The 27,192-nt window shown below is 33.7% G+C and overlaps 3 protein-coding genes across 4 annotated transcripts; 1 reads left to right on the top strand and 2 right to left on the bottom strand.

Moving 5' to 3' along the window:
• The first annotated feature begins 2,204 nt into the window (after nucleotides 1-2,204).
• On the top strand, nucleotides 2,205-7,981 carry LOC147387124 (putative MO25-like protein At5g47540). 2 transcript variants are annotated; one of them, XM_086421055.1, is made up of 12 exons: nucleotides 2,205-2,389; nucleotides 2,465-2,650; nucleotides 3,865-4,026; nucleotides 4,240-4,358; nucleotides 4,721-4,795; nucleotides 4,984-5,077; nucleotides 5,432-5,491; nucleotides 6,432-6,500; nucleotides 6,610-6,708; nucleotides 7,352-7,396; nucleotides 7,500-7,602; nucleotides 7,696-7,981. In XM_086421055.1, the coding sequence occupies exons 2-12, from the start codon at nucleotides 2,531-2,533 to the stop codon at nucleotides 7,767-7,769; spliced, it is 1,020 nt and encodes a 339-aa protein (XP_086277181.1). In that variant the 5' UTR covers nucleotides 2,205-2,389; nucleotides 2,465-2,530; the 3' UTR covers nucleotides 7,770-7,981. The 2 variants fall into 2 exon arrangements, with proteins under 2 accessions (XP_086277181.1, XP_086277180.1); XM_086421054.1 differs by having other exon boundaries at nucleotides 2,207-2,389; nucleotides 2,491-2,650.
• A 1,401-nt stretch (nucleotides 7,982-9,382) lies between these two features.
• Nucleotides 9,383-12,137, bottom strand: LOC147387123 (small ribosomal subunit protein eS8-like). The gene is made up of 5 exons (XM_086421223.1): nucleotides 12,004-12,137; nucleotides 11,827-11,899; nucleotides 11,385-11,718; nucleotides 9,910-10,079; nucleotides 9,383-9,705 (listed from the first exon to the last, which is right to left on the bottom strand). Exons 1-5 carry the CDS (start codon nucleotides 12,005-12,007, stop codon nucleotides 9,621-9,623), a joined length of 666 nt encoding a protein of 221 aa, XP_086277349.1. The 5' UTR covers nucleotides 12,008-12,137; the 3' UTR covers nucleotides 9,383-9,620.
• A 2,594-nt stretch (nucleotides 12,138-14,731) lies between these two features.
• On the bottom strand, nucleotides 14,732-17,544 carry LOC147387122 (Auxin-responsive family protein). The gene is made up of 3 exons (XM_086421102.1): nucleotides 16,616-17,544; nucleotides 15,748-16,002; nucleotides 14,732-15,365 (listed from the first exon to the last, which is right to left on the bottom strand). Exons 1-3 carry the CDS (start codon nucleotides 17,228-17,230, stop codon nucleotides 15,051-15,053), a joined length of 1,185 nt encoding a protein of 394 aa, XP_086277228.1. The 5' UTR covers nucleotides 17,231-17,544; the 3' UTR covers nucleotides 14,732-15,050.
• Between the last annotated feature and the right edge of the window lie 9,648 nt (nucleotides 17,545-27,192).

Below are 27,192 nucleotides of genomic sequence, written 5' to 3'. Positions count from 1 at the left end.
AATAATATTTATCATCTCAAAACCTTATCCAAAAAAAAAAAAAACATACCACTGCAATGATGAATCATATAAAATTGAAATAGTTATCCTACCAATTCATTTACCTTTTATTAATGATCTATTAGTCTATAAGTCCAAAAAATAAATACTATTAATATGTTTTTTAACCTATTATCAAGTTAGTGATTATTAATTAGTAATTAATATTTAAATGACGAAGGTAGAGTTAAAACTCCACAAACTTTTCCAATTCAATTTGTACTAAATATTTAGTATTATCACACATAAACATATTTTAATGAGATCAGTAACTCAGGTGACGATAGATTTTGAATTCAGATCTATATTATAAACACTCAAATAACTTAAACAAAGCCCATAACTTAAACAAAGCCCATCACTCACAGTTTGGTATGTCACACTTGCTAATATGTGCATGTTGTTAGCATAGTCAATTTACTCTTCATCATTCATTATCATTATCGAAACCTTACCTCAAAGATTTGGAATCAATTAAGGAATCTTGTTCCTCTATTATAATATGTCGATATCAGCGTCTTTTGTCTGAAAGTGGGTTCATATCTATTTTTATTATAATATTCTACGTTATTTTGTTCAATTCTTTCATTATTTTAAAACCTTCAACTTGTATATCTCTTCAAAATAAAACTGTATCAGATAAAAAAATATTTTCAATGCTAAGATTAGTGAAAAAAAGAAAAAAAGAGTTATCGCATACAATTTAAATTAGGACTCTTAATTTTTAATATTGGATAGAATAATGATTTTCTGACGTCCCTCTCTGACATACCTCATCACAAAATCGTAGATCATTTGCCTCAGGACACATAGAACTATAAATCTTTTTTGTGTATCCCGAGGCAAATGATCTATAATTCTGTTTTGGGACGTATGTGAGAAGGGGGTGTCATATTATCACGACTCTATTGGATAACGTCAACAAAAATCGGATGGTGAATGGTTCTAGGTGAATGAATTATTAGAGAGAGAGATCATGACTTTACCTTCTTCACCTAACCCTATTAGCATATTGTTCCATATTTTCAACTACACTCAAAGCCAAAATATTAGGCACCAATTAGTACATTATGATCACCATCCATTGGTTGAGAAGAATATCTTACGGATGTTGATAGGGACACACCAGTACAATAAGGGCCCGAAACATCATACACACCATACAAATGAACATCAACCACAACCTTACATGAATTGGGTGGTTGTTATATTTTGGTCCATTTAACTATGTTTTTAAAGAAGAATAAATTGCTCAAACAAACTATTCAAAGCACAACACATGACAGCTGAGATGTTAGAAAGAAAGTGATATAAGGTTAGGGAATTAATTGTAAGGCAATAGCATGTGAACTTGAAAGTGTAAAGGAGCTCAGTTTGGCAGGATGCAGGGTTACAAGTGGGCTCGTTGCAATAAAGAAAAGGAAGAGAGTGTGTTGATGTAGACAGAGGATTGGTCCCATATCTAGACTTTATCCGTCCATAGATCATAGTCTTGTCCAAGTACTAGTCTTGGGACACGTGCAATACCTACACATCACACACACTAGGTAAGTGAGGGTGCACCCTTACAGGTGCTCTTACTAAGCATCAAACTCACAACCTATGGACATTAATCGCTTATTGGCCTGAAATTTCCATTAAGCCAACCCTGACTACCTTTATTTTTCACACTACTTAGTTAAATTTTTACACCTATTGAGTCAATCAGATTTTGGTATATGTAGATGCCTAAGGCATGTATTATTGTGATGGTAGATTGTGATTATCATGTGTTGTTTATTAATTAAATTAAAAATATATAAAGAAAGGGTGGGTTTGGGGGAGGCTTATATGTGGATGACATGTTATTTATAAGAATTGCGATAATATGACGTCGTTTACGACAAATGCCCCTCTACGCTTTTATCACAGAATCATAAATAATTTACCTCGGGATACATAGAATTATAAATCTTTTTCTTGTGTATCCCAAGGTGTTTGTTCTATGCTTCTGTGATAGGGGCGTTTGTAGCAGGGGAGCCTATTATTATTGATTGATTCTAAGTTAAAAAAAATATATATATATTTTTTTAAGAAAATCTATAACGATTGGCTTTTTTTCCCATCCAATAGGAAAAAGACAAGTGTGTAAGTGTAATTTTATGCCACGCGCAGTGCTAAAGTGCGCAGTGCGCGCAGCACGAAGAGAAACTCCATCTAAGAGAGAGGAGAAATAACTGACAACCATTAACACAGAGGATGGTGTTGGTTTCGCGCTTTCTCCGGACCATGATGAGGCGACGAGGCGTCTCTCTCATTTTCGATTGAAACCCTAACAGATCAAAGAAAAAGAAAACAGAACCTGAACTAGGTGAGGAGAAAACTAACAATGAATCTCTATCTATGTAACACAATCTTAATCTCTCTCTGTTTTTGTCTCAACAAGCTTACCCAAAGATCTCTGCTTCGCAGAGTATCTTGTGTTCCATTGCGAGCAGTTTTACCGAAGAAGATGAAGGGACTCTTCAAATCGAAGCCACGAACGCCTCCCGAGCTCGTTCGACAGACTCGCGAGCTTCTCATCTACATCGATAGCAACTCCAATTATCGCGAAACCAAGCGAGAAGAGAAGGTTCGATGATCTTCGATTTGATTTTCCCTCGTTTTATCTCCAATTCTGTTGTTTTCATGTTTGTTTGATTTAAATTTCAGATCTTCAGTTATTGGTCTCTGCTAATAGTGTTTTATATTAAATTTGGATTTAAAAATAAATAAAAATTGGCTAATATTACCTGATTAACAATCAAAAGTTTGAGTTTTGATGTCTTTGTTATATTTTATTGTTTTGAGATTGAGGAATATCTCAGAAATGGTAAAACAAATCATGGAATTTGGTTTTCTAGGAAGTTCTTAACCATGCAAAGAAAGCAAGTAAGGGAAGACGAGAGTGCGAATTGCTTTTTTTTAAAGAATTTAGTAATTTGTTGCTATTTTCTTTCTTTTTCTTGGATCCGGGGAGCTTTTCTTGAGAAATGATTGATTTTTGTGTTTTTGTTCATGTTTATAGCGTAAGAATTGTAATCTGGGGGTTTAATCTTTGTTCACTTTCCTCATCAGTGGTCAACTTGACTATCGATCACTAAATATATATTACAGTTATATATTTCAGGAAAAAAAGAACAGAAAAAGTAGTTGTTAGTACGGCATATTTGTGTTTTTTGGTCAATTTTAAGATCCTTAACAGTGTTCAGATTTAGTGTTAGTATCTCGTTAGGAAGTGTTGCATTTGCATACCGCTCTTGTATAACCTAATCTGATTGCAAGATGTAGAAGTTGGTGATAATTGATTATGTTATTGTGGATGTATCTCCCATATAGTGGATTTTTGTTATTTGAAGCAATTTCCCTCACAGATCAATATTTCATATCTTGATCAAAGAATTCTACATTGGGCAGATTCAACAAGGGTGTATTTGAGTGCAGAGAAAAAGTTTATTGAGGGAAAAATAATTTCTTGGGAAAATATTCATGAGAAAACAGATTTCCTAAGGAAATGTTTGATGGGCTAGTTATGCATGCTAGACTGGTTAGATTTGTTCTTAACTTTTTATTTAATTAGAATTTAGCTCTTTATTACAGTTAGTTTGTATTTTGTTTCCATGTGAGAGAAAAACATTTAATTTGCTTTCAAAAGTTCATGAGATGCACATTTCATGACCGGTACATGGTGCAATCTTGTGAATTTGTTCATACTGAAATTATACATATTTTGTATGCTTATTTTCTAAGTATGTTGAAGTTCCACAATCGAGATTGTTTCATGTTGACATTCTGACTCTCCTCCAGTTGTCAGAACTATGTAAACTCATCCGGGAGTTAAAGGTTATTCTTTATGGCAATAGCGAATCAGAGCCAGTTTCAGAAGCTTGTGCACAACTGACGCAGGAATTTTTTAGGGAGAACACACTACGTCTTCTTATTATTTGTCTTCCAAAGATGAACTTGGAGGTAAGCATGAACCAGTTCTATCATTGAGCATTAATAATTTCAAGTGGTCCATCTGTTTTAATTGTCAGAATTAAATGTTTGGTATTTTATTAAGGATCGTATTCAGGTATGTGTATTGAATATGGATGTGGAAATGGCATGCCTTTTTTACTTCTCTGTGATGGCTTTGTTGTTCTTCTTGGTGCTCTCCATGATGAGGATCTTCTTTTGTAGGCCCGTAAAGATGCCACTCAAGTGGTTGCAAATTTGCAAAGACAACAGGTTCAGTCACGATTGATTGCTTCTGATTACTTGGAACGAAATAAAGATCTTATGGATCTTTTAATATCAGGGTATGCTATTGAATATTAGGGTTTTATATTTTGGAAAAAATTCTGACCATTGCCAACCCCCCCCCCCCCCTCCTCCTCTCTCCTCTCTCCCAACCCCCAAAAAAGAAGAATATCACTGAGGTTCATTAAATGTAATTACTTATTAATTTACACTATTTTAGTAGTGGGATTCATGTTTTTGATAGGAAATTTTATACTTATTATGAAACCTCAAGTTAAAATGTCTTATTTTCATCTCATTATGTTTTTAATAGTTCATATTTTGGTTCATTATTTTTGTTTATATGTAAAGGTAGATTCCTAGATTCCTTATTTATCTACTATGTATCAACTTTGTAACACTTATTCTCATTTTTGTTTAGGTATGAAAACCCAGATCTTGCTTTACATTATGGTGCAATGTTGAGGGAGTGTATACGTCATCAGAGTATTGCCAGGTAAGCAGTATAAACGAGGTGGAATAGTCAGTTGTGTGACTCAACCACATATGCGGTCTCATTTGATAAAAGTGCTAAGAAATATATCTTCTTTTATTGGACACGGAGCTTTTTGTTCTCAATGGTCAACACCATATTCATCTTTTTTTACTTTATCCTTGTTCATGGGCTAGTGGTTTGTTTCACAGGTACGTATTGGAGTCGGAGCACATGAAGAAGTTTTTTGATTATATACAACTTCCTAATTTTGACATTGCATCAGACGCCTCAGCAACTTTTAAGGTTAAGTGTTGACCAAAATTATTGATTAGCGGTTCAGCAGAATTAACACCGCTTTTTTGTTCTTGGGCCTGGATGTTTTTAAGTTTTCACTTATTCCTTGTTAGCTTTTAACTTTTATCAGATTCCTTATTAGCTGTTATGACATGTATAGGACCTTTAATTTCCAAGAGTAGGATAATGAAAAAACTCAAGCAAGTTTATCTGTTTATACTCTATGGTAAAATGGTACTTGATGTGTTTAACAAGCATTCTTCAGAGAGTGAGATATTCCGTGATCATCATTTTCTGTCCAAGTCTTGGTTCTTGTAATCATATTTGTCCGAATGTTGATGCCATTGTCTCATTTTATTGCAGGAGCTTTTGACAAGGCATAAATCTACTGTATCAGAGTTTCTTACTAAAAATTATGACTGGGTATGTGTGACAAATTAATATATACAAATTCTGCTTGCTTGGTCTGATATTTGCATATTTTTTTAGATGTAACTCAAATTTGTTAAGATCTGGCTTGAATTTAATTGGGTTCTGCCTTTCCTATTATTCTATTGCAAGTATTGATGCATACTTGGGGACTATTTCGCTCACGATAGGTTTTTCTATTCTTTATCTCTGACTAAGAATCATTTTAAGTTCAGTGTGATGGCCAAAAAAGGCAAACGATTCTTGGGATATTATGGTTGATATGTGAGAAAGGCTCCCAAATTCGGTTACTTATCTGATTTTTTGAACCAGTTACTTCCAAGTGATTGGACGAGAAATCTTCATACCAATTGGGCTGCAGCTACTAAGTTCTAACTAGCTTAATATGCTTTCAGGAATTGGGGACTTCTGGATGAGCATTCAGAAATTGGTGTAGTTTTACTGGCAATTATAAACATGTTCTCTGGTTTTTTTTTTGGACCGAGTAGGAGTTTGGGCTCCTGCAGTTTAGGCACTACCTCCTCGTGAATGTTTTATAAATTTGACAAATTAATTCACTTTTCCTCTTTGCATGTAAAGAGAGACTTTCCTTACATGACTAACTTGATCAATGCATTAGTTCCACCTTGGTGCTTGTTTCTGTAACTGTTTATTCCATTGTTTTGAAATTTTCATGCTTGCATTGGAAAGTAAATTACAAGATTGGTAACACATCTTACCTATGCCTTTCAAGGATGAATATATATTCTTAGGATTTGCGTCCAATATTTTACTCTTTTTGAACTTGTCCTTTCTTTTCTTTTTTTTTTTCTTTTTTTTTTTATTTTTTATCGATAAGCTGGGGCTTTAATAGGACCTGAACTTAGTTTATTTAAATTTTTGGACTGATCAGTGTAAGCTAATTCAACTACTTTAACCATCTTTTCTACCCCAGTTTTTTGCTGAATATAACTCAAAGCTGTTGGAATCTTCCAATTACATCACAAGACGACAAGCTGTAAAGGTAGTTCTTTCACTAATTTAGCCAGTCCATGGGGAGGAGTTGGTCACCTCAAATCTTCAGACTCTCCCACAATAATCCTTTGTCTGACACTGTTTGTAATTTGTTTCAGCTTTTGGGGGACATGTTACTAGATCGTGCAAATTCTGCTGTTATGATGCGTTATGTGAGCTCCAAGGATAACTTGAGGATCCTAATGAATCTTCTCAGGGTATGACAATATTCAAGTTTCTTTAATGTGATCTCTCAACTAGAGCAGGTTAATGTCATTTGATGAAATCATGATTTTGATCAAACTAGCACATGCTTGCAGTTTATGGAAAAAATTTAGTAGAATTAATAGACAGTTGCAGATGCAAGACATGAGATGCACAAAAAAGGAAAGAAGGGAAAAAAGAAATTTCCTTGTTATTCACGTTGAGTTGAGTTGACATTTTACTCACGGGTTTGGTCTTAGTTTACAAACCAAAGATTTGAAAAAGGAAAAATAAAAAGAAAGAGAGGTATTTCCAAATTACTTTGTTCAAAATCTAGTTTAGCGAACACTACTAGGGTGCCTTTGCATGTCATTTTCTTATGGCCACACCCCTCTTCCGTTTTGTCTTTGATAAGCAAGCAGGTTAGTGGTTAGTATCAGTTGACGGCGGCTTTTGAACTGAGGCTGCAGTTGTTAAATTACAAGTTTTAACTATCTTTATCTTTGGCATGCATTCGTATCATCTTTCTTTTACATGATAGTGAACTGCAAGAGACATTACACTTTGATCATTTTCCTTGACAATTATTACATATCAAGTATCAACATTTATTTTTTAAACTTCCTAAATTTAATTGGTTGCTCTATTCATTTGCAGGAATCAAGCAAGAACATCCAGTTAGAAGCATTTCACGTGTTCAAGGTATTTTGTAATTAAATAATTGGTATTGTTGGGGAGGAGATCCTATGCTTCCATATATTTTTTTAATTTTTAATTTTTTATTCTGTTTGGGTTTTATTCATAGCTGTTTGCTGCTAATCAAAATAAGCCTCCTGAGATCGTTAGCATACTTGTCGCAAACAGAAGCAAGATTCTCCGATTCTTTGGTGACTTCAAGATTGATAAAGGTAGGAACTATCATTTTCCTGGTTTCTTTGATACCTGTAGTCCTAACGTCTATAATACAATTCAAAATTCAAAATGATTTCTTGCATTTGCAGAGGATGAACAGTTTGAGGCCGACAAAGCTCAAGTTGTAAAAGAAATTGCGGCCCTGGAACCCAGAGATCGCTAATAGTGAGTAGCCAGCTTAGGACCAAATATGGGTTATATTTCCTCGTGTTGATTTAATTGTAAAGTTGTGGATAAAGTTCTGAATAAATATCATTTTGATTATCAGTGTCTTTGGAACTTTTCTCCCTCAACGGGAGCAAAACCAAACATACCCAAATATTGTAAATATCTGAATGATGGGATTTGCGAACTTAAAACATATAAGTTCATGAATTTGGGATTCTTTGTTTGTTTAAAAGATATGTTATATGGCATACATTTTAAAGATTTGTGTAGTTCACAAATTATTCAAAAATTCACATTTTAATGTGAAAAATATTTCTTAATTTCCCATTTAAATATTTTTATTTGAATTTTAGTAATATTTTAACTTTTTTTTTGTTAAAACAAGAATTCATGTTCCCAACTTTTTGAATAGCATTTCATTATAATTTATGGAATCCCTTAGTCTTGTACAAGAAGAATTTCAAAACCAGTTTAAAATATATGTATAAAACATATATTTTATATTTTAATAATGATAGTCATTTTCTAATTACGAACTGAATTTATAGATGCCTAACTCCTTTCGATCACAAACATTTAAAATAATCATTACTTATTTATTTATATTAACACTTATGGATTGGATGTCCAGGATTTTGGGACCAAAACGACTCATCCAAGTAATTTCAATCTCAGATTTCTAAAATTATGCTTTAATAGTGAAATACATTGGATATACATCAAATCTTGAGATTTTGAATTTTAAATATTATCTAAATCAAGATCCACAAGATTCAAGTTTAATGAGATAAGCAGAACTGGTCCAATCCGATGACATGGGTCAAGGATTGGGATTCAGATGGGTTATTGGTCAACCATGTCCTGACTCCTGATCCAACCAATCCAATGACATGGGTCAGGACCTCAATCCAAAGAAAGACCCAATTACATTAAGATCTGCATCAGAGCCAAATCCAATGTTCCCAGATAGAATCTAAATCCAACCCATTCTCTCAACTGAAGCTCTCCATGGTTGCAATTCATAAAATCAAGCGAACCAAAGCCAATCAAATTTTGGTTGGGTTAAGTGAATCAAAGCATTAAGTTGGGCCAACCAAATATGTTCTTAATTGGTTAGGTAAACCAAATCAATTTATTATATTTTTTTCATTGTTCAAATTTAAATTTTAAATTATTTTATTAATCTATTTCTCTTTTAACTTCAATTTTTTTTACACTATAATTGTGCTTATTACTTGTATACTTGAATTATATATATGCACAAGCGAACAAAGAAACAAATTATCTCTGCCTACCCCTACAAACAGGTTTCATTCTAGAGTCACAAACCATGAACTCGAATTCGAACCAACAACCAACATAGGAACAAACCGATAGATATATAAATAGATATATCTTGTCAGATGAGTCAAGAATAAAATGGTCTGAAAATTCAACAGATAGGGTTAGCTACATAGCTTTAGGTCCTTAGTTAATGATATGATGAAGCACCACCACCCATCTACAAAGCATTATCAACTAACATATATATAAAATGGTTCTTCGCTTAATCTGAAAACGAAGAATTTTATTGAAATAGACCATAAAAGATTAGTCGGGTGAAGAAAATGCAAGCAAAACAGAACATACTTCATGCAACATAAGTTTTGTCTTAAAGACATTCAACCACTAGGAATTAAACAAGAAATTCTTGTAAACCATTCAGTGATGTAGAACAAAACTTTAATCTAAATCAGAACATTTCAACTAACCCATGTTTGGTGAAAAAAGTAATAAAGGGATGAGAGGAGAGGAGAGGAGAGGAGGAGCATCAACCCTTCAGGAATGAATTTTTAAGCAAGGAAGCCTAAGCAGCTCCTGCACTGCCCTTGCCCTTCTTCCTCTGGATCTTCTTCATGTAGAACTCCAGCTCTTTGCCTTCCAAGATATATCTGTCAAAAACAAAACCCAACCCATCACCAAAATTCAGTAAAATCACAACAGTTTTGGTCACAACCTTGTACAAAAGAATTGGACAAATTTGTGAGTGTGCCCAAACTATGGTGCCATTGGTGTTGTCTTGAGGGATCAACTAAGAAGAGATGTTACTATGTTTGGTACTAAATTGAAGAATGAGTTGGAAGAACATAACGTACCCATCAGCTCGACCACATTGACCAGGCCGAGATGAGATTGCAGCCAACAACCGGCCACTACCAAATTGCTCCTCAATGTGTGGATCAAGCTTGTGATCTTGTTGACGCTTCTCAAGCTTCCTCGCAACATGATTGCTTTTCTTTGTTTCCTCAGGAATAGCCTCACCCTCCTATCAAATAATCGGTGAAAAACCATGTCAGAGAAAAAGAGGCACATATCTCTAAAGCTTTCACAACAAAATATAGTTCTAACAACAAAGCTTTAGTTTTATAAATCAAAGTCAAGGAACCGGAGACCAAACCCCAATAAGTCAGGTTCCGATCACTCACGAGAGAACACATCATCCTGACCGATTAAACAAGAAATCCCATGATTGAGATTTTTATTATCATGATAACACACATCTCAAAGATACTTATTTCGAGGATAAATCTCAACCATTGGATTTTGTGTTTAAACGGTCAGGATCATGATTTTTTTTCAGGGTCATTCTTCATGAGTCACCGGAGACCAACCCTATATATATATATATATATATATATATATATATATATATATATATATATATGCTAGGTCAGTTTGAACTGACAACTCAACAACAATGACTTGGCTTAGGTTGAAGCCGGATTCAAGTTTTCCATTCAATTACCATCCTCATTACTTACTTGGCATCCACTGTCGACAAAGTCTTTATCCACATATTTGTATTATATAATATGCTATAGTTATATCCATAGGATGTCTTTTCTTACCATGTCTCCATAAAAAATGATCTCCAAAAATTAAAAAATAGGAACAATGTTTGATTATGGGAACAACACACACAAGTGTATTTAATAGAATTTTACAATCAAATTTCAACTTTCTCAATTGAAAAAACAAAACAAACTCATATAACAACCATAACTTAGCCAATTTCAACTATGATTGTTTCTCTCATGCATTTCAAGTTCAATAAAAAACTACCCACTAAATTAAATAACAAGAAAAAAAAAATAGAACTAGATCAAAACTTAACTATACTAAAGTAAAAAAAAAAAAAACTGAAACTCGATACTTCTTTTTCTTTCAGCTATCTCAATTGAAAAAACGAAACAAACTCATATAACAACCATAACTTCACAGATTTCAACTACAATTATCTCTCATGAATTTCAAGTTCAATCAGAAACCACCCACTAAATTAAATAGGAAAAAAATAAAAATAAGAACTAGATCAAAACTTAACTAAACTAAAGTAACAAAAAAAAAAAAAAAAACTGAAACTCGATACTTCTCCTTCTTTCAACTATCTCAATTGAAAAAACAAAACAAACACATATAACAACCATAACTTCACAGATTTCAACTATAATTGTCTCTCATGAATTTCAAGTTCAATCATAAACTACCCACTATATTAAATAGCAAAAAATAAAAATAAGAACTAGATCAAAACTTAACTAAAGTTTAAAAAAAAACTGAAACTTGATACCTCTCCTTCTTTCTTAGCCCCAGCAGAGCTCTTCTTCTTACGCCCAATGTCGAGACCGTAGTGCTGAAGGTACCACTGCTTGAACGGAGCCATATCGACTTGAACAATCGCACCCTTCACCAATGTCTGCGTACGCACCAACTCGTTGTTTGACGCATTGTAGACCACATCAAGAATACGGGTCTTTCGGGTCACCGCTTCGCTTCCCCACGAGTAATTCCCTGTGTCGAGCCTCAAAGCTCTCCACTTCACGTTCCCTCCTCGAACCCTAACCCTACGAACTGTTTTGTTGCTCGAAAGTTTCGTGTTTGCTGGCTGTCTTCCAAGCTCGTACCTTTAAAAAATTTTTACAAAACAAAAAACAGAACGAAGCCATTAATTAGATGGGAGTAGAGATTGTAAAGTGATTAGGGTTTTAAAAATTAGGGTTTTTGTTGGGTACTTTCGCTTCTTTCTCCAGGCCTTCTTCTTTCCTCCAGTGGAGCGTCTCTTGTGCATGGAATCACGAGAAATACCTGCGAAAAGAAGGGTTTTTCTCCATTAAAATTGGATATAAAAAGGAATTACAGAAGAAAATCGAGAAGATCTAAATAAAATTTTGGGAGAAATCGAACAATACCCATGGCTGCAAATAGAGGGCTTCGTGTTCTTCACACTCTCTCCTGGACAGCAACCCAACTTCTGAAGAAGAGAAGGAAAAGAAGGCCAAGCGACGTTATTTACTTCTCAAAAACCCTACGATGCGTTTTTACGAAATTGTCCCTGGATTTGTCCTTAAATGTCAAGACTATCCTAACCTACTTGTTTATGGGCCTGGTCCAGTGTTAGAACTCAGAACAGACCAAGTCCAAACTGGCCCAATTGGAGTTCAAACTAAAAGAAATTTCAATTTTTATGAATCTTTTAAGAATTTTTCTTTCAAAATAAGATTTTCATAAATGTTTCTCAATAATCAAACCTTAGTGAAATTTTATCATTTAATTTTATGAAATTTAGAGAAGGTAATTAGAGAAACACATCTTTATTAAATTTCTTAATAAATGTAAATTGGCCCAACCAAATTGAATCTGATTTTGACCAATTTTAGTATAGTAATCAGTTCGATTTGTAAAACATTGATCTAATCGAGTCAATGACCATCATAATCAACAAAATTGGGTCGTACTGAAATATGTGGAAGCCAAGAATAACGATCAAGTTCCGTCAAGATTGCATAATCCCTCTTCAAGGAATGAGTTGTCCCTTTGCCTATCACGAGTATTACACAAGATGTGTTAGTGTCGTATAGGGTTGCAACCTGGGCAGGTTGGGTGGATTGGATGGTTAAACTGTTAAGAAAACAGGTGCAAACAAATCGACAAAACAATCACAAAAAGAAATAAGGATTTTACGTGGTTCCCTCAAAATTGAAGTGCATCCACAGATCACACCGATTCGACTGGCATGAAGGCGTGGCTTGATTTATAATATCTCCTTATTGACCAATACTATCAGGCTCCACAAACCACAATAAAACCCAAACTCAACTCAAGTGGTAGACCCATCAACCTGAGCTCTAACTCATCCCCACCATCGAATCTGAGCTTACTAGCCCGAACTCAACCCAAGCTTGATCTTCTAAAATCAGCTTGACGAACATCTCCACTATGCTTTTATTGGTTGGATGAATTCCCTCGTGGATTCACGTGCATCTATTAAATTTCACTTTCACAAAAGCCCAAAATTCTAATTTCACTCATTACCACTTGAAAAAAATTTGCAAGACTTCGGCTCGATTAGAATTTAGTATTCGATTCAACAAAATGTTGTCAAAAAAGTTTTCTTATATTGATGATGATGCATCCATATTGACTTGAAGGGATGGGTGAAAGTTTGTCAGAATATGTAGGGAGAATAAGATAAACAATTTTCAAAATAAGAATGCAAGGGCCTCAAATTCTAAATTGGAGGAGATAACAACGAATAGCTGCACATCTTCGAAGATCAATGGCAGATGCAATATGAAATAATTTTTCAAAAAAGTAAAAACGTAATGGTGGAATATTTTGCAAACGCTTAATCACTATGTAGTCATGTACACTACAACTTGTTCAATAAAAATCCTCTTTAACATAGACAAATAATACAACTCTTTTTTTATGAGCTCTGTGTGCGCGCGCGCGTGCACGTAGATAAATAAAACTTGAGAAACTCAATTTCTCTCCATCATGTTTGAATTGATAAGAGAGAACTTGAGATAATTTTGAAATTAAAATTATAAAATATTTTAAAAGGATTTTTCTTCATTTCTCTCCTCTTTTCTCCACTTTTGGAGAGAAAGAAAGCTCACATTTTTTTCTCTCCAATTATTTTCTCTTCTCTCCCCACTTAACAACTCAAATAAGAGAAACACATTTATTTTCTCCTCTCCATTTCTCTCAATGCAAACAGAGAGGCATTTTAACCTGTGATGTAGATATTTTTTCATGACACATGGACCAATCCGAGGGGGCATATACATATGGCAGAATTCTATTAGACCAAAAGTTGCCACATGGGCAAATGCTGGATTGAGTGAAACACATGGACCAATTTGGGTTCGCCACCTCAGCTGCCATGTGTGATGAAACCCCATCACCCTTGTGAGGAAATATGGAGTATAGGACCAGAAAAAGTCATCCCCTTCATGCATATACACCATTTTAAAATCAAATGACTTAACATGACTTTGTCCAAATCTTTGACACCATTTTAAAATCAAATGACTTAGCATGACTTTGTCCAAATCTTTGACCAAAAGATAAGTAATTATATTGGAGTTTTATATTAATATTAGTACCAACTTGTTAGGTGGCCACGCATGTACAAACCACACTCTACCATTGCACATGGGCAGCTTCCGTCCCCTAGAAGTTTCTTACTTGACATCTAAAATTGGACTCATACTTTCATTCTTTTTTTTATTACAAAATTATAAAAAAGATATATAAATAAATAAAATATTTAACTAGATCGCTTTGATTGAAGACCAATAAGAATGTAAATTAAGCAACAACAACGGATATGAAGCTTCGATAATTTGGATAGAGGAATAAGATTTGTTTAACCAATCCCATATTTTTTGGATACTTTTTTTATAAGACTCGTGCCCTCGGAGTGATCTCAAGATTGTAACTCATATCTCACATGAAAAGCATCTATAATTCCTGTACATTTTCATGTCAAATGTCAAGATGTGGGATGTGAGGTACAATCTTGAGGTCAGTTCAGCATTCTTATTTTGATAATGAAGATGACTGATAGAAAAACATAAACCCTAAGTATTGTTTTTAGTTCCAAGTAATAGGAGTGAAAAACAAGATATGGAGTTATACAAAAGGAAAATGGAAATCATTAATTTAAACAAAATAAATATGTCATGGAGTACACATAAATAAATCAAGAAATAAAATACATGTATGCCCTAATAGCATGCACAACCCATGACTAAACAAACACTCTTCTACAACCCTAACAAATAACAATTTCTAACCCAACTAGCTGTTATATGGGAGTACACAAATACCCACCACCTCAATGGAAAAGATAATAACAACATATGGGTGAGGGAAGCAACACCATGTCTGTAATACAATATAATAAAAAAAACACCATGTCCGAACATGTGCTATGATCGCAGCTCGCTATCTACACACCCTGTTGTGTCCTAGCACCATATCCATTCGCTCCGTTCATGCCATGGTGGGATTTCTCGGTGCTCCTCTTCCTTCTTATAACTATGATCCATGTAAGGACTTCAAGTTGCACAGCAAAGACACCCAATCCGATAAGAACACCGATGTAGATTTTCTTCCACTTCTTCTCTGGTTGTAGAATGTCAAATCCTTTGAATATATTGACGATGCTTAAGATGATGACAACGTAGCCAGTCAAATGGTGGTAAATGTTCCAGTAAAACCGGATCTTGTGATCTGGCTTGGGCCTTAGAAGCAAAGCAAACACCTATATATAACACAATGTATAATTATGTTAGAAGGGTATCCACTCAAAGTGATTGTATGGATGTTGCACTTGAATACATGGCACAATAAAAACATGACACAACTTAAGCACAAACATTGGATCATAAAACCATATCCTCATGTTTGTAGAAATACATCATCAACAACAATATCAAAGCCTTACCCCAAAGATTTGGGGATGTACGGCTACATGAATCCTGTTCTTCTATTCTACTCTATCCAAAGAGGTTTTGGACATAATCGAATGGAGGAACAATATTTGTTTCACCAAACCTAAAATTTTCAAGACAAGCCTTTGATGATGATGTTGATGATAAGTACATAGTATTTTACATAGAAAGAGTAAAGAGATATATATATACCTGAAGGGTGGCGAGAGCGAAGACAGCAATCCCAATGTTCCTGTGAGGATTAAATTGAATCCCGGCAGAATCGCTGCCAAGCTTGATACCCGTTGCCCATCCTGCAACACCGATGGCATAGGCCGACGTCTGACAAGCAATATGAAGATAAAACCATGCAGGGTCCGCTGACTTGACCACCTTCAAATACCTTGCTATAATGGCACCAAGAGGCAACAGTGTACCCCAACCCACCGCGTTCAACACTCCATGAGTCTGAAATTTCAGTTAATTAGATTTCCATCTTTCCAACAAAGGATTCACATATGAATCTTTAAAATGGAAAATACTATTATAATTATAATAGTAGTTTTAAACCATAATCTTAAATTCTTAATATATTAGAAAACAACATATATGAACCAAAGAAATATATGAAAACAGACTGTTATAAAGGGAAAAAAAATATACAAAATAAGAAGACCATTAACAAAGATCAAAACCTTATTAAAGCTCCAACTCAGTAGTGAAAACAGACTGTTAAAAGGGGGGAAAAAATACAAAATAAGAAAACCAATAACAGAGATGATACATCAAGTCCAGCTTACCCAACAAAAAAAAGAGTATGTCAAAACTAATTAAAAAACACAAAATCATCAAAATTTAATAAAAAAAACTCGGCCAAAGATCAAATAACACAGATTATCTTGTTTGTTATAAAACCAGAGATCAAAACGTTATTAAGGGGAAAAATCATAATTTTAATATACAAGTATATCAAAATCAAAACTAATTAAACAACAATCAAATTGGGGGATAAAGGTTCAACCTAAGATCAAATAACAGATAATTTTTATGGCTATAAAACGAAAAAGTTTTAATTACTTACGTTCTTTCGTTTCAACCTTGGAATCACTTCTGTTGTTGCCCCCGTCTCTCCCGATTCAAAATTAACAGTCCCTGTCGATTGCCTGTTAGCTGTATTCATGGCATGAGCTTGAGGAGTATTTCCAGTAAGAGGTCCTTCTTGCCAAACTTGATTCACTCTTGCATTTTGAAGCACCAAAGTAGCAAAAATGGTGATTTCGTTGTCTGAGATCTCCGCGGAAATATTAGGAACCCCAAAAGAGAGATTTCCTTGTTGTAATTGGGTACCGTAACCAGAAACTGGTGATGTGTAGGCTCTCGTACGTCCATCTGATTCTTGGAAAGCAACAAGAGCTTGTGCACCTATCATGCCTGTTCCTGTTGGATTGATCGCCCAAGCTACCCATCTCGAGGATGTACTACCCGTGTGTCGATAAGCAATATTTGCAGTTCGTGTTGATGAATCGTAACTCCAGTGAAGGAAAGAGTTCAATACGGGAAGATCATTGCAGGTTTGGAAAAGTCTGTTACCAGAAAAGGCATGGTTTCGACATGTTTGAGCAGTAGTGGTTGAGAAAAACAGAGGAATTGAAATACAAAGAAGAAGAAACAGAACAGGTCTGAAAAACACAGCCATGGTGTTGGATGATTTTGATTTGTGTTTGAAGAACTAAAATCCCTCTGTAATAAATACAGGGGAAGTTCAAGGAACCCAATTAAAATCAAGATCAAGATGAGAAATTTCAAGGTACCCAATTAAGATTAAGACCAAAGATTTAATTTTGAAGATCTGGGTATGAATGAAATGAGATCAAAATCGATTTTTTTTTGGGATTTTGTTGCCTAATTGTTCGATTCCAAAGATTGGAAAATTAAGAGAGAAAGCGGTGGGCAGAGAAATTAGAAGAATTGTTGTTTAAAAAGGGAAGAATTGGGGGGGGGTTGGGGTGGTTGTTGACTCGGCTGGCATGGAAGGAAACTTCCATTTATTTCAATTTTCCATTCTATTAATGTCACTATCTGTTTCTTCCGTAACAACTCCGTCTTCTTGTCCTACTGTTTTCACACCTGTTCAACAATTCTATCTTATATCTAATATTTGCTTTAATAAATCGATTTTGTTAAATTGCAATAAATTCACTTCGAAAATTGGAATCTGAGGGTATTTTGGTAAAGAAATCGATTAATTGCACACCACCCATTACTAATTGCACTCTATCATTTTAAAATCGATTTTCTTAAAATGCAATAAATCCCCTTCGGATAAAGTAGAATCTGAGGGTATTTTGGTAAAGGAATCGATTAATTGCACACCACCCATTACTAATTGCACTCCATCACTTTAAAATTCCCCTTTGCACTCCCTTTGGATGATTTCACTCGATAATTTTTGTAAAAAATATATTTTTTTCTTTTCAGTACCTAATTAAGTTAGAGTCAAAATAACACGAAAAAAAATCAACTACAAACATGGTTTTTTAACTCGGTATTTCGTCTTGTCTCGTTCAATTCCGATACCAAGTCGTCTTAGACGAGTTTTTTTATACGTTTAAGACGTCTCGTGAGACAAATCAATAAATTGAACTGTGACTCACAAATCTCGATCAAAAAATGACTTTGTGAGTTGATCTCGTTCAGTTCTGATATCGAGTTAATTCGGGCGATACGTCTCGATCTCGGACGAGTTTAAAAATCATGATTATAAAACACGATCAAAGTAGAATACGAGTAAAAAATACAAAACTATAAGTTAAACTAAAACTTAAATGTTAAAATGTTAGGTATTGGAATGCAAACAGTAGGTTAACATAGAGCGTATAAAAAAATGAATTTTTTAAGATTGGTGTGCAACTAATCGATCCTTTTGTTAAATTTTGGAAGGTTATTTTCGATACAAAATCTAATTTCTAAATTGTATCTATTGCCCTTTAACATGTGCCCTAATCACACGTTAACAAGAACGTTAATTAATTATAAATTATTATCCTAGTCTCTGTCGCTTTTCGACTGATACTGGGTCCACTGTTTGGTGAAGTTTGACACAAAATCATCTTAATTTCAAATCCAATGGTGAAAGATCACCAATCAGATAATTTTTTATGTGACAGTGGGCCCAAAGACAGTACCAGACTACCACATGCCAATTTTGAATTGGTGTATCAATCTTAAAATAATAGTGCCACGTGGAAGCTTTTCTATTTTGGGTTACGTTGGTATAAGAAGGTTTAGGCGTTTAGCCTCGTAAGATCAGAATATTTGACTTTTTTTTCTGTTATTTTGGAAAGAATGTAAGGGTATTTCAGTCAGTTAGTTCAAGTGTTCAACAACTCCGAAGCCTCACCAACTTTACATATTATATGTATATTAGGTGACCCAATAGTTTGATCAACGACTCTGATGAAGAGTTGGTGGGCCATGTCAATCATAGAGTGCCATCTGTAACTCACGCGTCGTGTGCCTTGGGTTTGGTGAATATTTAAGATAGTCCACTATGTTTTTAAATTGATGGATACACCTCCCTTGACCACTTTATATTCTGTGAGGCTAAAGATGAAATGACCTAAATACCATTGTCTTCAATCGTTAGTTAAAAGTACTTGATTTTCTCTCCAAAATCAATTATTTTTTATTTTTTCTCTCTCTCGAAACTTTATTCTAAAATTCCATCTCATGCACCATAATAAAAGGACTTTTTGGGAAAAATAGAAAATGATGGTTTTTATATTAGAAGTTGAAAACGAGATCATATACATTAAAGCAATAAAGTTATAGATTATAGATTTTGTGGAGAAAATCAAATATTTTTTTAGTCTTCTAATGTAGATCTAAGTCAAGGGATGAATGTTAGCAGTTTTAGAACATAAGGATCTCAAAATAATTAGCAGAACATGAAGGGGGTACGTTTAAACATTTTAATTTTGTACCAAGGTACGTACTCGGACGGGTCAAAACTATTAAAAAACGTCTTTGACTCGACCGAGTCAAAAAAGAAGCCATATAGGTTCCAAACGTGCAAGAGAAATATGAACCTTTTCAACTGGTACAAGACGGCGGGGGTGGGTGGGTGGGTGGGAGGAAGACGTGTTCAAGGTCAAACACTCGAACCGAACCCAATCAAAAGCAAACCAAACTCAATCGAACCGAACCGGGTTCAGTTCTTGGTTGGTGGATCCCAAATGCCGTCCAAGACGGATAAATACGCGCTTGAACCCCATTTGACAAGGTAAAGGTTGGTGTATCTTGTCGTTTAATTTCATCAATAATATTATTTTTAATTATCAACTTAAAGAGTGGGAAACAATGCTCCTTCCCTCATTGAAGAAAACCCAAAGTACTTAAATTTCAATTTTGTTTCTTTGTTTTTTTTGTTTTTTATTTTTGTTTTTTTTAAAGATGGTTGAATCAAATTCGGTGGTTAAAAAAAAATGAGAGTGACCTATCTTGAAGAAGAGTCGTGATTTTCTGACTCCCCCTCTAACACACCCTGATGTGGCATGGGCTAGAACCACATATATTTTTCCTCATAAAACACAATTGCACATCCCCATAAATTTGTGTAATTATGTATCTCGAAAAAAAAGATGTATGGTTCTAACCCATGCCATGTTAAGAGATATATGTCAGAGGGGAGGTGTCAGAAAATCATTATTCTTTGAAGAAATAATTGAATGGGATAGAACATTTAAACTAGAACAAGTCTTCGATATCCAATAAGTAGGTATAAAAAGGATAGATCAACGAGAAAAAGATCTTCATCTCATTTGTGCGAATTAAATGATAAATTTGAAGACATTCATACTCTGAGTATTATTATTATGTACGATTAGGGGTTACATTTATCTATTGGTCATCACTTTGATTTAGAAAGTTTAAATTGCAATTCTAAATCCCTTAGAAGTCTAATTCGAAATTATTGAATGTGTTTTCTTTTGATTCCAACATTTGTGATTTTGAGTTATGCCTTATGGTTTGAGTATAATTTTCTATATTTATGAATCCCATTGCTTGTTTGGCCACAAAATAAAAAAACTATTTTGAGGGAATCACTTATTATTATTATTTTTTTAGAAATTTACATATAAATTAAGTTCAACATTATAATTAAGTTTATTTTCTTTTGGGACTAACTAGGTAAAATAATTAATAACATTTGTTAGTATTATATCTGTATGAGTCGATTGTAAATTATAAAATGGGAAAATTACCAAAAGAGAGTTAAATATTTAACATTTGCAAGGAGTCTAATTTTTTTTTATTTTTTATTTTTATATAAATTATCAAAAACAAATTAAGTCTTTGGACAATCCAATATTTTAGTAACTCGCGGGATTATCTAGCATTTTAATGTGTTAAAAAATAACATTGTTTTATCAAAAATACCCACTGAATGATTAAAACATTGGATTGTCTAGCGTTTTAATAGTTTGCTTTAAAACCCATAGAATTTTGACCTCCACTTAAAACGTTGGACAGTTCAACTAGTTACTACAATGCTGGATTGTCCAACAACTTAATTCGTTTTTTCTAAATTCGTAAAAAAAATAGTTTTTTTTTTTTTTTTTGTAAATATTAAATCCTCTTTTAGTAATTTTCCCTTATAAAATTGAAAGTATTAAGATAATCTTTTTAAATTAAAACTATTTAATACGTAAATCATTGTAAAGATTTTAACTTAAGTATTTTTACCAACTTATAGATTGGAATGTGCGAACAAAAATACAATTACTTAGAAGAGAAATAAAAGAAAGATTAAAACAGTTTGATAGTATTGTATAAAGACAAGGTAGAAGGTTCTCAAGATAAATACCCCCACATAATCAATGTGATCTTTACCCAATTAACTTTGTTACAATAAATATAGATATAATTGTAATCTTGAGCTATTATCGTAGGCGATTATCTAAAAAATGAGCAAATGATGGGATTGAGAGAATTGTGGGTCATTTCTTTACCTTTTAAAGAATATCAATATGAATTTATAATATAAGGATATTTTTACAATATTTCATCATGGAAGAAAGACAATATATTTTTGCTCAAGTATTCTAGAAAAGACAATATAAATTCATCCACATATAATAAAGTTGATGATGAGTTAGGCTCAAGTTTGGCTTTTTATAATTCTTGGTCATACAATTCAAATTTAGGCTTACAGGACTTGCATTTACACTCGCTACATGTGCATCAATTTGCATTAAACTTGTACCAAAAAAAAAAAAAGTCTAATGATAAATCAACATAGCAAAACACACGTGGTTTGTACGTAGTTGGCATAGCAAAGGCATATAACCATTGATCTTTTTCCTTGTGTATATCAAAGAAAAAGATCTATGGTTTTGTGCCCTTCCCACGTCAGTCGTGTACAGATCGTGTATGTTTTGTCGTATCGATTTATCATGACTTAAAAAAAAAATCCAAAAATAATAAATATCTTCCTAGTTAGAAGTAGGTAGCAAGAAAGTTGAGAGAGAAGATAAAAGAAAAAAAATAGGGCTGCAATCTGAGTAGGTTGGAGGGTAAAATCAGGCTCAACCCAAGTAACAAAACCCTCAACGCGAACTCAACTCAACCCAATCATTGAGCCTAAACTCACTAACGCAAACTTGATTTTCAAAAATCTGGTTGAGTTTGGATTTGTCCAAGTTAGATAATTTTGGGGGATTAGAGTAGGTTGGGCTCATTATATAACCCTAATATCACTTTGACTATCAAATAAATTTATATTTTAGAAAATAAATACAACACCAAAAACAAAAGCACTAGTAAATACAATCACATACAATCTTCAAATCCATCATTAAGAGAATTTTTAAGCAAGCCATACTAATGCAAAAGCCCGTACTAATAAAATTCAAATTTTCACAAGTCATAATAATAAGTTGAAAAAAAAAAAATAACCTAATAAAAAATCTATAACAAAGATGTAAATATTTATATATTAGTATATATCATCGGGTTTGGGTTGAGTTGGGTTACCCGACTCCTCAACCCAAGCTCAACCCAAATTGAGATCCGGCTGAGATATTGTAGATATTTAAGTATGTAGATTGTTTGTAATCCATGGGTTTGGAGACTCATGCCATGAATAAATCGACTCCTAATGATCCTCCTTTGCAATTCAAACACTTTCATAATAAAATACTTCAACAATCAAATTAGCTAGTTCAATATTATTAGTATATAGGCTTTGCCCAATCCATAAACCATGGTCTTGTCCAAGGATAGTCTCAGAGCACGTGCAATGCCCACACATCATATGCACCAAGTGAAGATGCCCCATCACAGGTGACCCCTAAGGAATTAGTTCATATTAGGTATTGAACTCATGACCTACAGGCATTAACAATTTATCAATCCAAAATTGCCATTATTAAGCCAACCCACAGGGTTTTTATAATATTTCACTTGAAAGATAACTTCGTGATTTCATTAGGGTCATTAGGGGAGTGCTTTAGATATTTTACCCATTCTCAAATCTGTTGGTAAATTCTACATTTTACCATAATTTGAAATAAAGAGTAGGATTTCATCTTCATCCTATTTTGGTGATTTTTCCTACATTATTTTTGCAGGTTCAATATCAAGGTCCTGAGTGACACTTACACTTCTATGAGATTGGGCCGAATTGTAGGCGCTCGTGTTTGAAGTTTGACATGTGCTATCATCCACACATACGCATGATGTATACATGCGTCATTGAGTGCACATGCCAAGAGTGGTGAATCGTCGAGATCCACCACATATGGGTCCCATTTTAGTGTTTTATAAATCAAACTTCCTTGTATGTATATTAAAGTCAAATCACCGATTGATTAGGAATTGATGTTTATTTATTAGCTAAATATTCCAAGATACAAACCAACTGATGCGATCATAGATATTTCCATGGATAGGAATCATAGAAACATCTCAGCCGTTGTTTTTTGGACACTTGGCATTCAACACCATTGGACCCTAGAAAAAAAAAGTCCATTTATTCATAATGTGAAGTTGGAAATAAAACTACAAATCAACAAAACCCCACAATTATTCGTCCGATTCTTCATTTTATATACAATAATGTAATCTAAAATATATTAATATTGGTGTGAAAATGTTATTAAAAGACGACAAATCTTTTATTAATTTATTAATAATTATTATAGGAGGCGTGTTCAATTGTTGAAACTAATTAAAATAATTCGTTGACTCTAGTCAATTACACCGTACAGATCTAATATGAAAGAGTATGGAAGATTATGTCTTTTATAGGTTTAATTCACATGTTTTCACACCGACTATTCTTTGAATAAGTTGACAAATTATTTTTCAAAAATAATATTATAAATCTCAGTTAAATCTTCTCATCTGTAGTCTAATTTTGAAAAGTATTATTTTGTTTATATATATATATATACATATATATATATATTTAAAACTACATGTTTATTGGTAAATCATGAGTATTATTTGGAGAGTGATTTGTGTGTTTCACCTTCTCAGACCACTTGATGTGGCTTTCTTATTGTTTGGGAAGAATGTTTCCTCTCTAAGAGATGGATTTATATATGTTCGACCTTATTATTAGGTAGATCGCATTTCTTTTCGAGGACAAAAAATTTCTTGCGTGGGTTTTTCTTTTTAGAATTGGGGTCTAAGTCATGTCAAAAGGATCATGAATTGAGATAGATGTTCTCTCCTTTTTTTTTATTTTTTTATTTTTTTATTATTATGGGGATATCTAAACTTACGTCCTAACTATTGGGATTGAAAGAGCCAAGGTCAGAAGTTAGGCCTAGGCATGTGGGTCCTATCTCCCGAGCATGTGCAAACACCTACACATCACATGCAACCGAGTAAATGAAGATGCACCCTTACAGGTGTCCATGTTATTCGGTCAAATGTTTATAATCTCCCTAATCTCTGAAGTAATTGCTTTGATACTTCTAGTTTCAAGTGTGACCCCTTTTTAGGGTGAGTAGACCTAGTTCTTGACATGGATAACTTATATTTGAATTGTAATTTTATTATTTTGATAATGATTTTTGAACCGTGAAATACCCATTTCATGACGATGGACCCAAATTTAAATGTGTGGAGTCCATTTATGATTTTGAGGATTTGTTGATTTACAATATACAAGGGGTGTATGAAATTTTCTATTAAGTAAATCAGGACAATGGGGTCCCCTAATATTTGATGAGCACCACCATATGTCACCATGTGCTTTTGAAGTCACAAATTGCGTTTGAAGTTCTCCATCAAATGATGGGATGATAAGTGTAGTGGGGTTCCAAAAGAGATGGATTCCAAGGAAAACGTGTAGGAATCAGACCTCATTTGAGGTTAGAAACTTCCTTCCATGAATGCTTCAATTACATAAGAGAAAAAGTCCTGTTTGCGCTCAAGAAAATTGAGACTGGTATTGAAAACTTGTACTTTTACCACAACTAGTTTGGTCAAAACTTGTACTTCAAGGAGAATAAAACTTTTACATGTAAATGCTGGGAACAAAGTTGCTCCCTAGACCCTCCACTGGACACGTATAGCAAAAAAACTCTATTTTATTATCAAATAATTCTGATTTCAAAATTTTGAGGCAATTTAGACATACACATTCTTGTGTTACCCTCTCTGTTTCGGGAGCAGATCCTCTGTAGCACAAATCTCTTGTAGCTCATATCAAGATTTGTGGATGTGCCATATCATCAAGATGATTGCATCTAATCGTTTAAATATAAGAGTGCGGTGACCGTCCATTTTCAAACACTTGGTTAGGGTTAAAAAAAGTTTTTTTTTTTTTTCAAATATGATCTAAATCATGAATCCAAGAGGGTTGCGTTATTATTTTTCTTGAATGTGGCATTCTATGAACGGTAGAAAAAGAGCTACAGAGAGCTATAAGACAAATGGGCTACAGAGAATCCACTCCCCTATATTTTCACACCGATGACATGCCTTGAACCTTGGCCGTCTCCTATAGGCTAATGAAAAGTGACCTACATGACCACATATTCAATCCCAATCTCAAAAGTGATGTAAATGACCACATATTCAATCTCTAGCCAAAAGTTCTTTATTTTCTACAAAATTCCTACAATGACATATCCTCAAGGTACATATTTTATCTTGACCACTAAATTTCATACATTTTGTGTCTACCACACCATCATTATCTTTGGGGCTAAGGGGGTAAAAGAAAAAAAAATTATAAGGGTTTTATTAAAAAAATGGGTAGAAGGGTAAAGATATTAATAAAGCTAGAGGTGCATTATTAAAAAAATGAGAGAAGACGAAAGATGATAAAGTTAGAGGGGAATCATTGGACAGGAGTAGATGAGAAATGACAATAAATTTGAAGGGGTAATATCAAAAAGGGAGTAGAGAAAAATGAATAAAGTTGAAATTATTCCTCCCAACATGTGTTCATACGAGATTGAATATGAACCACTCTTTATCGGGGATAAACCTTGGACGAAGAAGACCGTCATGTTTTATTATATAGACGATTAGGATCTCCATGTTTTTTCATGGGTTGCCAAATCTCAACCCATCAACAATTACGCTTAAAATCATTGTGACAAAAACCTATGATTTTTTTTTTTTTTTGAAAAATTCACAATATCTTCAAAAAAAACTTTAAAATTTTTAAAATTTAGTGACTAAAAAATTATTTTTATGATTTAATTTATCCAATGTTTTCCTGACTTTTTCTGAAGTTTTCTCTAACCGAATTATTGCCGAACCCTGACTTTTGTCACAATGTTTAAAATAAAGAATTGGACCAAGAACGGATCCATTGATATGAGTGCCCAACCTGAATGATAGGAACCCATTGACGTTGCTTTATTTTTCTTTCTTCCTAAAATTATGTAGTAGGTAAGGAAATTGACCCAAAACTCAAATCTCGATCACATCTATTAAGCATACTTTAATACCCACCATATGTTCATTGTTAAGAAGTTAAAGAGGCTGGAAGGGTCTTCCTGTTGGTACTCAGTGTTCATTGTCCTTTAGTTTTTGTTTATGTTTTTCAAAATCTATAGCTTTAATTAAACTAAGTCTTTAGCCATCACTTTCTAAATCTAACAAGATCAAACACTCACCTAACCTTCCTTGTTTCTTCCACATCTCTCCCCCATTCTTCACCTTTAATATCTTTTTGTTCCACATCTCTCCCCCATCCTTCACCTTTAATATCTTTTTGTTGCCCAATGTTATAGAAAGAAGATCATGACCTCATTAGTCGTTTCTTGAGTCTGACCACCTATCCTCCTTTCCAACCATACCTAATTCCACACAATCATGAAACACGTACCATGTTATATTTTTTTGTGTCTAAAATTTGTTAAAATCATGAAAAAATAGAAACATAGATAGGTAGTAGAGACCTACCCCCTCCAACCCAAGAAAAAAAAAAAAAAGATCAACCACTATCTATCATCCTAATACACAATTTTCCACATTTACAATACTATAAGATATGGATTTATATATATGAAAATGTAATGATTTTTTGACGTCCCACTCTGACACACACCCCCTATGCCCTCATCACAGAACCGTTGATCATTTACTTCAGGATATGCATAATCATAAATCTTTTGTGTATCCCGAGGC

Source organism: Akebia trifoliata, chromosome 13 (genome assembly GCF_017979445.1).
Source record: "Akebia trifoliata isolate Shusen 1 chromosome 13, ASM1797944v1, whole genome shotgun sequence".
Classification (NCBI taxonomy): Eukaryota; Viridiplantae; Streptophyta; class Magnoliopsida; order Ranunculales; family Lardizabalaceae; genus Akebia; species Akebia trifoliata.
The sequence above is the reverse complement of the archived record's forward strand: the minus strand, read 5'-3'. Positions and strand labels throughout refer to the sequence as shown.

What these genes read in the sequence shown, in the direction of transcription:
- LOC147387123 (XM_086421223.1), bottom strand. An exon ending in GCCTGGAGAAAGAAGCGAAA is followed by an intron (nt 11,719 to 11,826) that starts GTACCCAACAAA and finishes AATTTTTTAAAG; the next exon opens with GTACGAGCTTGGAAGACAGC. An exon ending in GGGCTAAGAAAGAAGGAGAG is followed by an intron (nt 10,080 to 11,384) that starts GTATCAAGTTTC and finishes ATTATTTGATAG; the next exon opens with GAGGGTGAGGCTATTCCTGA.
- LOC147387124 (XM_086421055.1), top strand. Translation starts at nt 2,531, where the DNA reads ATGAAGGGACTCTTCAAATCGAAGCCACGAACGCCTCCCGAGCTCGTT. An exon ending in AAACCAAGCGAGAAGAGAAG is followed by an intron (nt 2,651 to 3,864) that starts GTTCGATGATCT and finishes ACTCTCCTCCAG; the next exon opens with TTGTCAGAACTATGTAAACT. An exon ending in TTCCAAAGATGAACTTGGAG is followed by an intron (nt 4,027 to 4,239) that starts GTAAGCATGAAC and finishes CTTCTTTTGTAG; the next exon opens with GCCCGTAAAGATGCCACTCA.
- LOC147387122 (XM_086421102.1), bottom strand. Translation starts at nt 17,230, where the DNA reads ATGGCTGTGTTTTTCAGACCTGTTCTGTTTCTTCTTCTTTGTATTTCA. An exon ending in CAAGGTTGAAACGAAAGAAC is followed by an intron (nt 16,003 to 16,615) that starts GTAAGTAATTAA and finishes CTGAAATTTCAG; the next exon opens with ACTCATGGAGTGTTGAACGC. An exon ending in TCGCTCTCGCCACCCTTCAG is followed by an intron (nt 15,366 to 15,747) that starts GTATATATATAT and finishes TGTTATATATAG; the next exon opens with GTGTTTGCTTTGCTTCTAAG.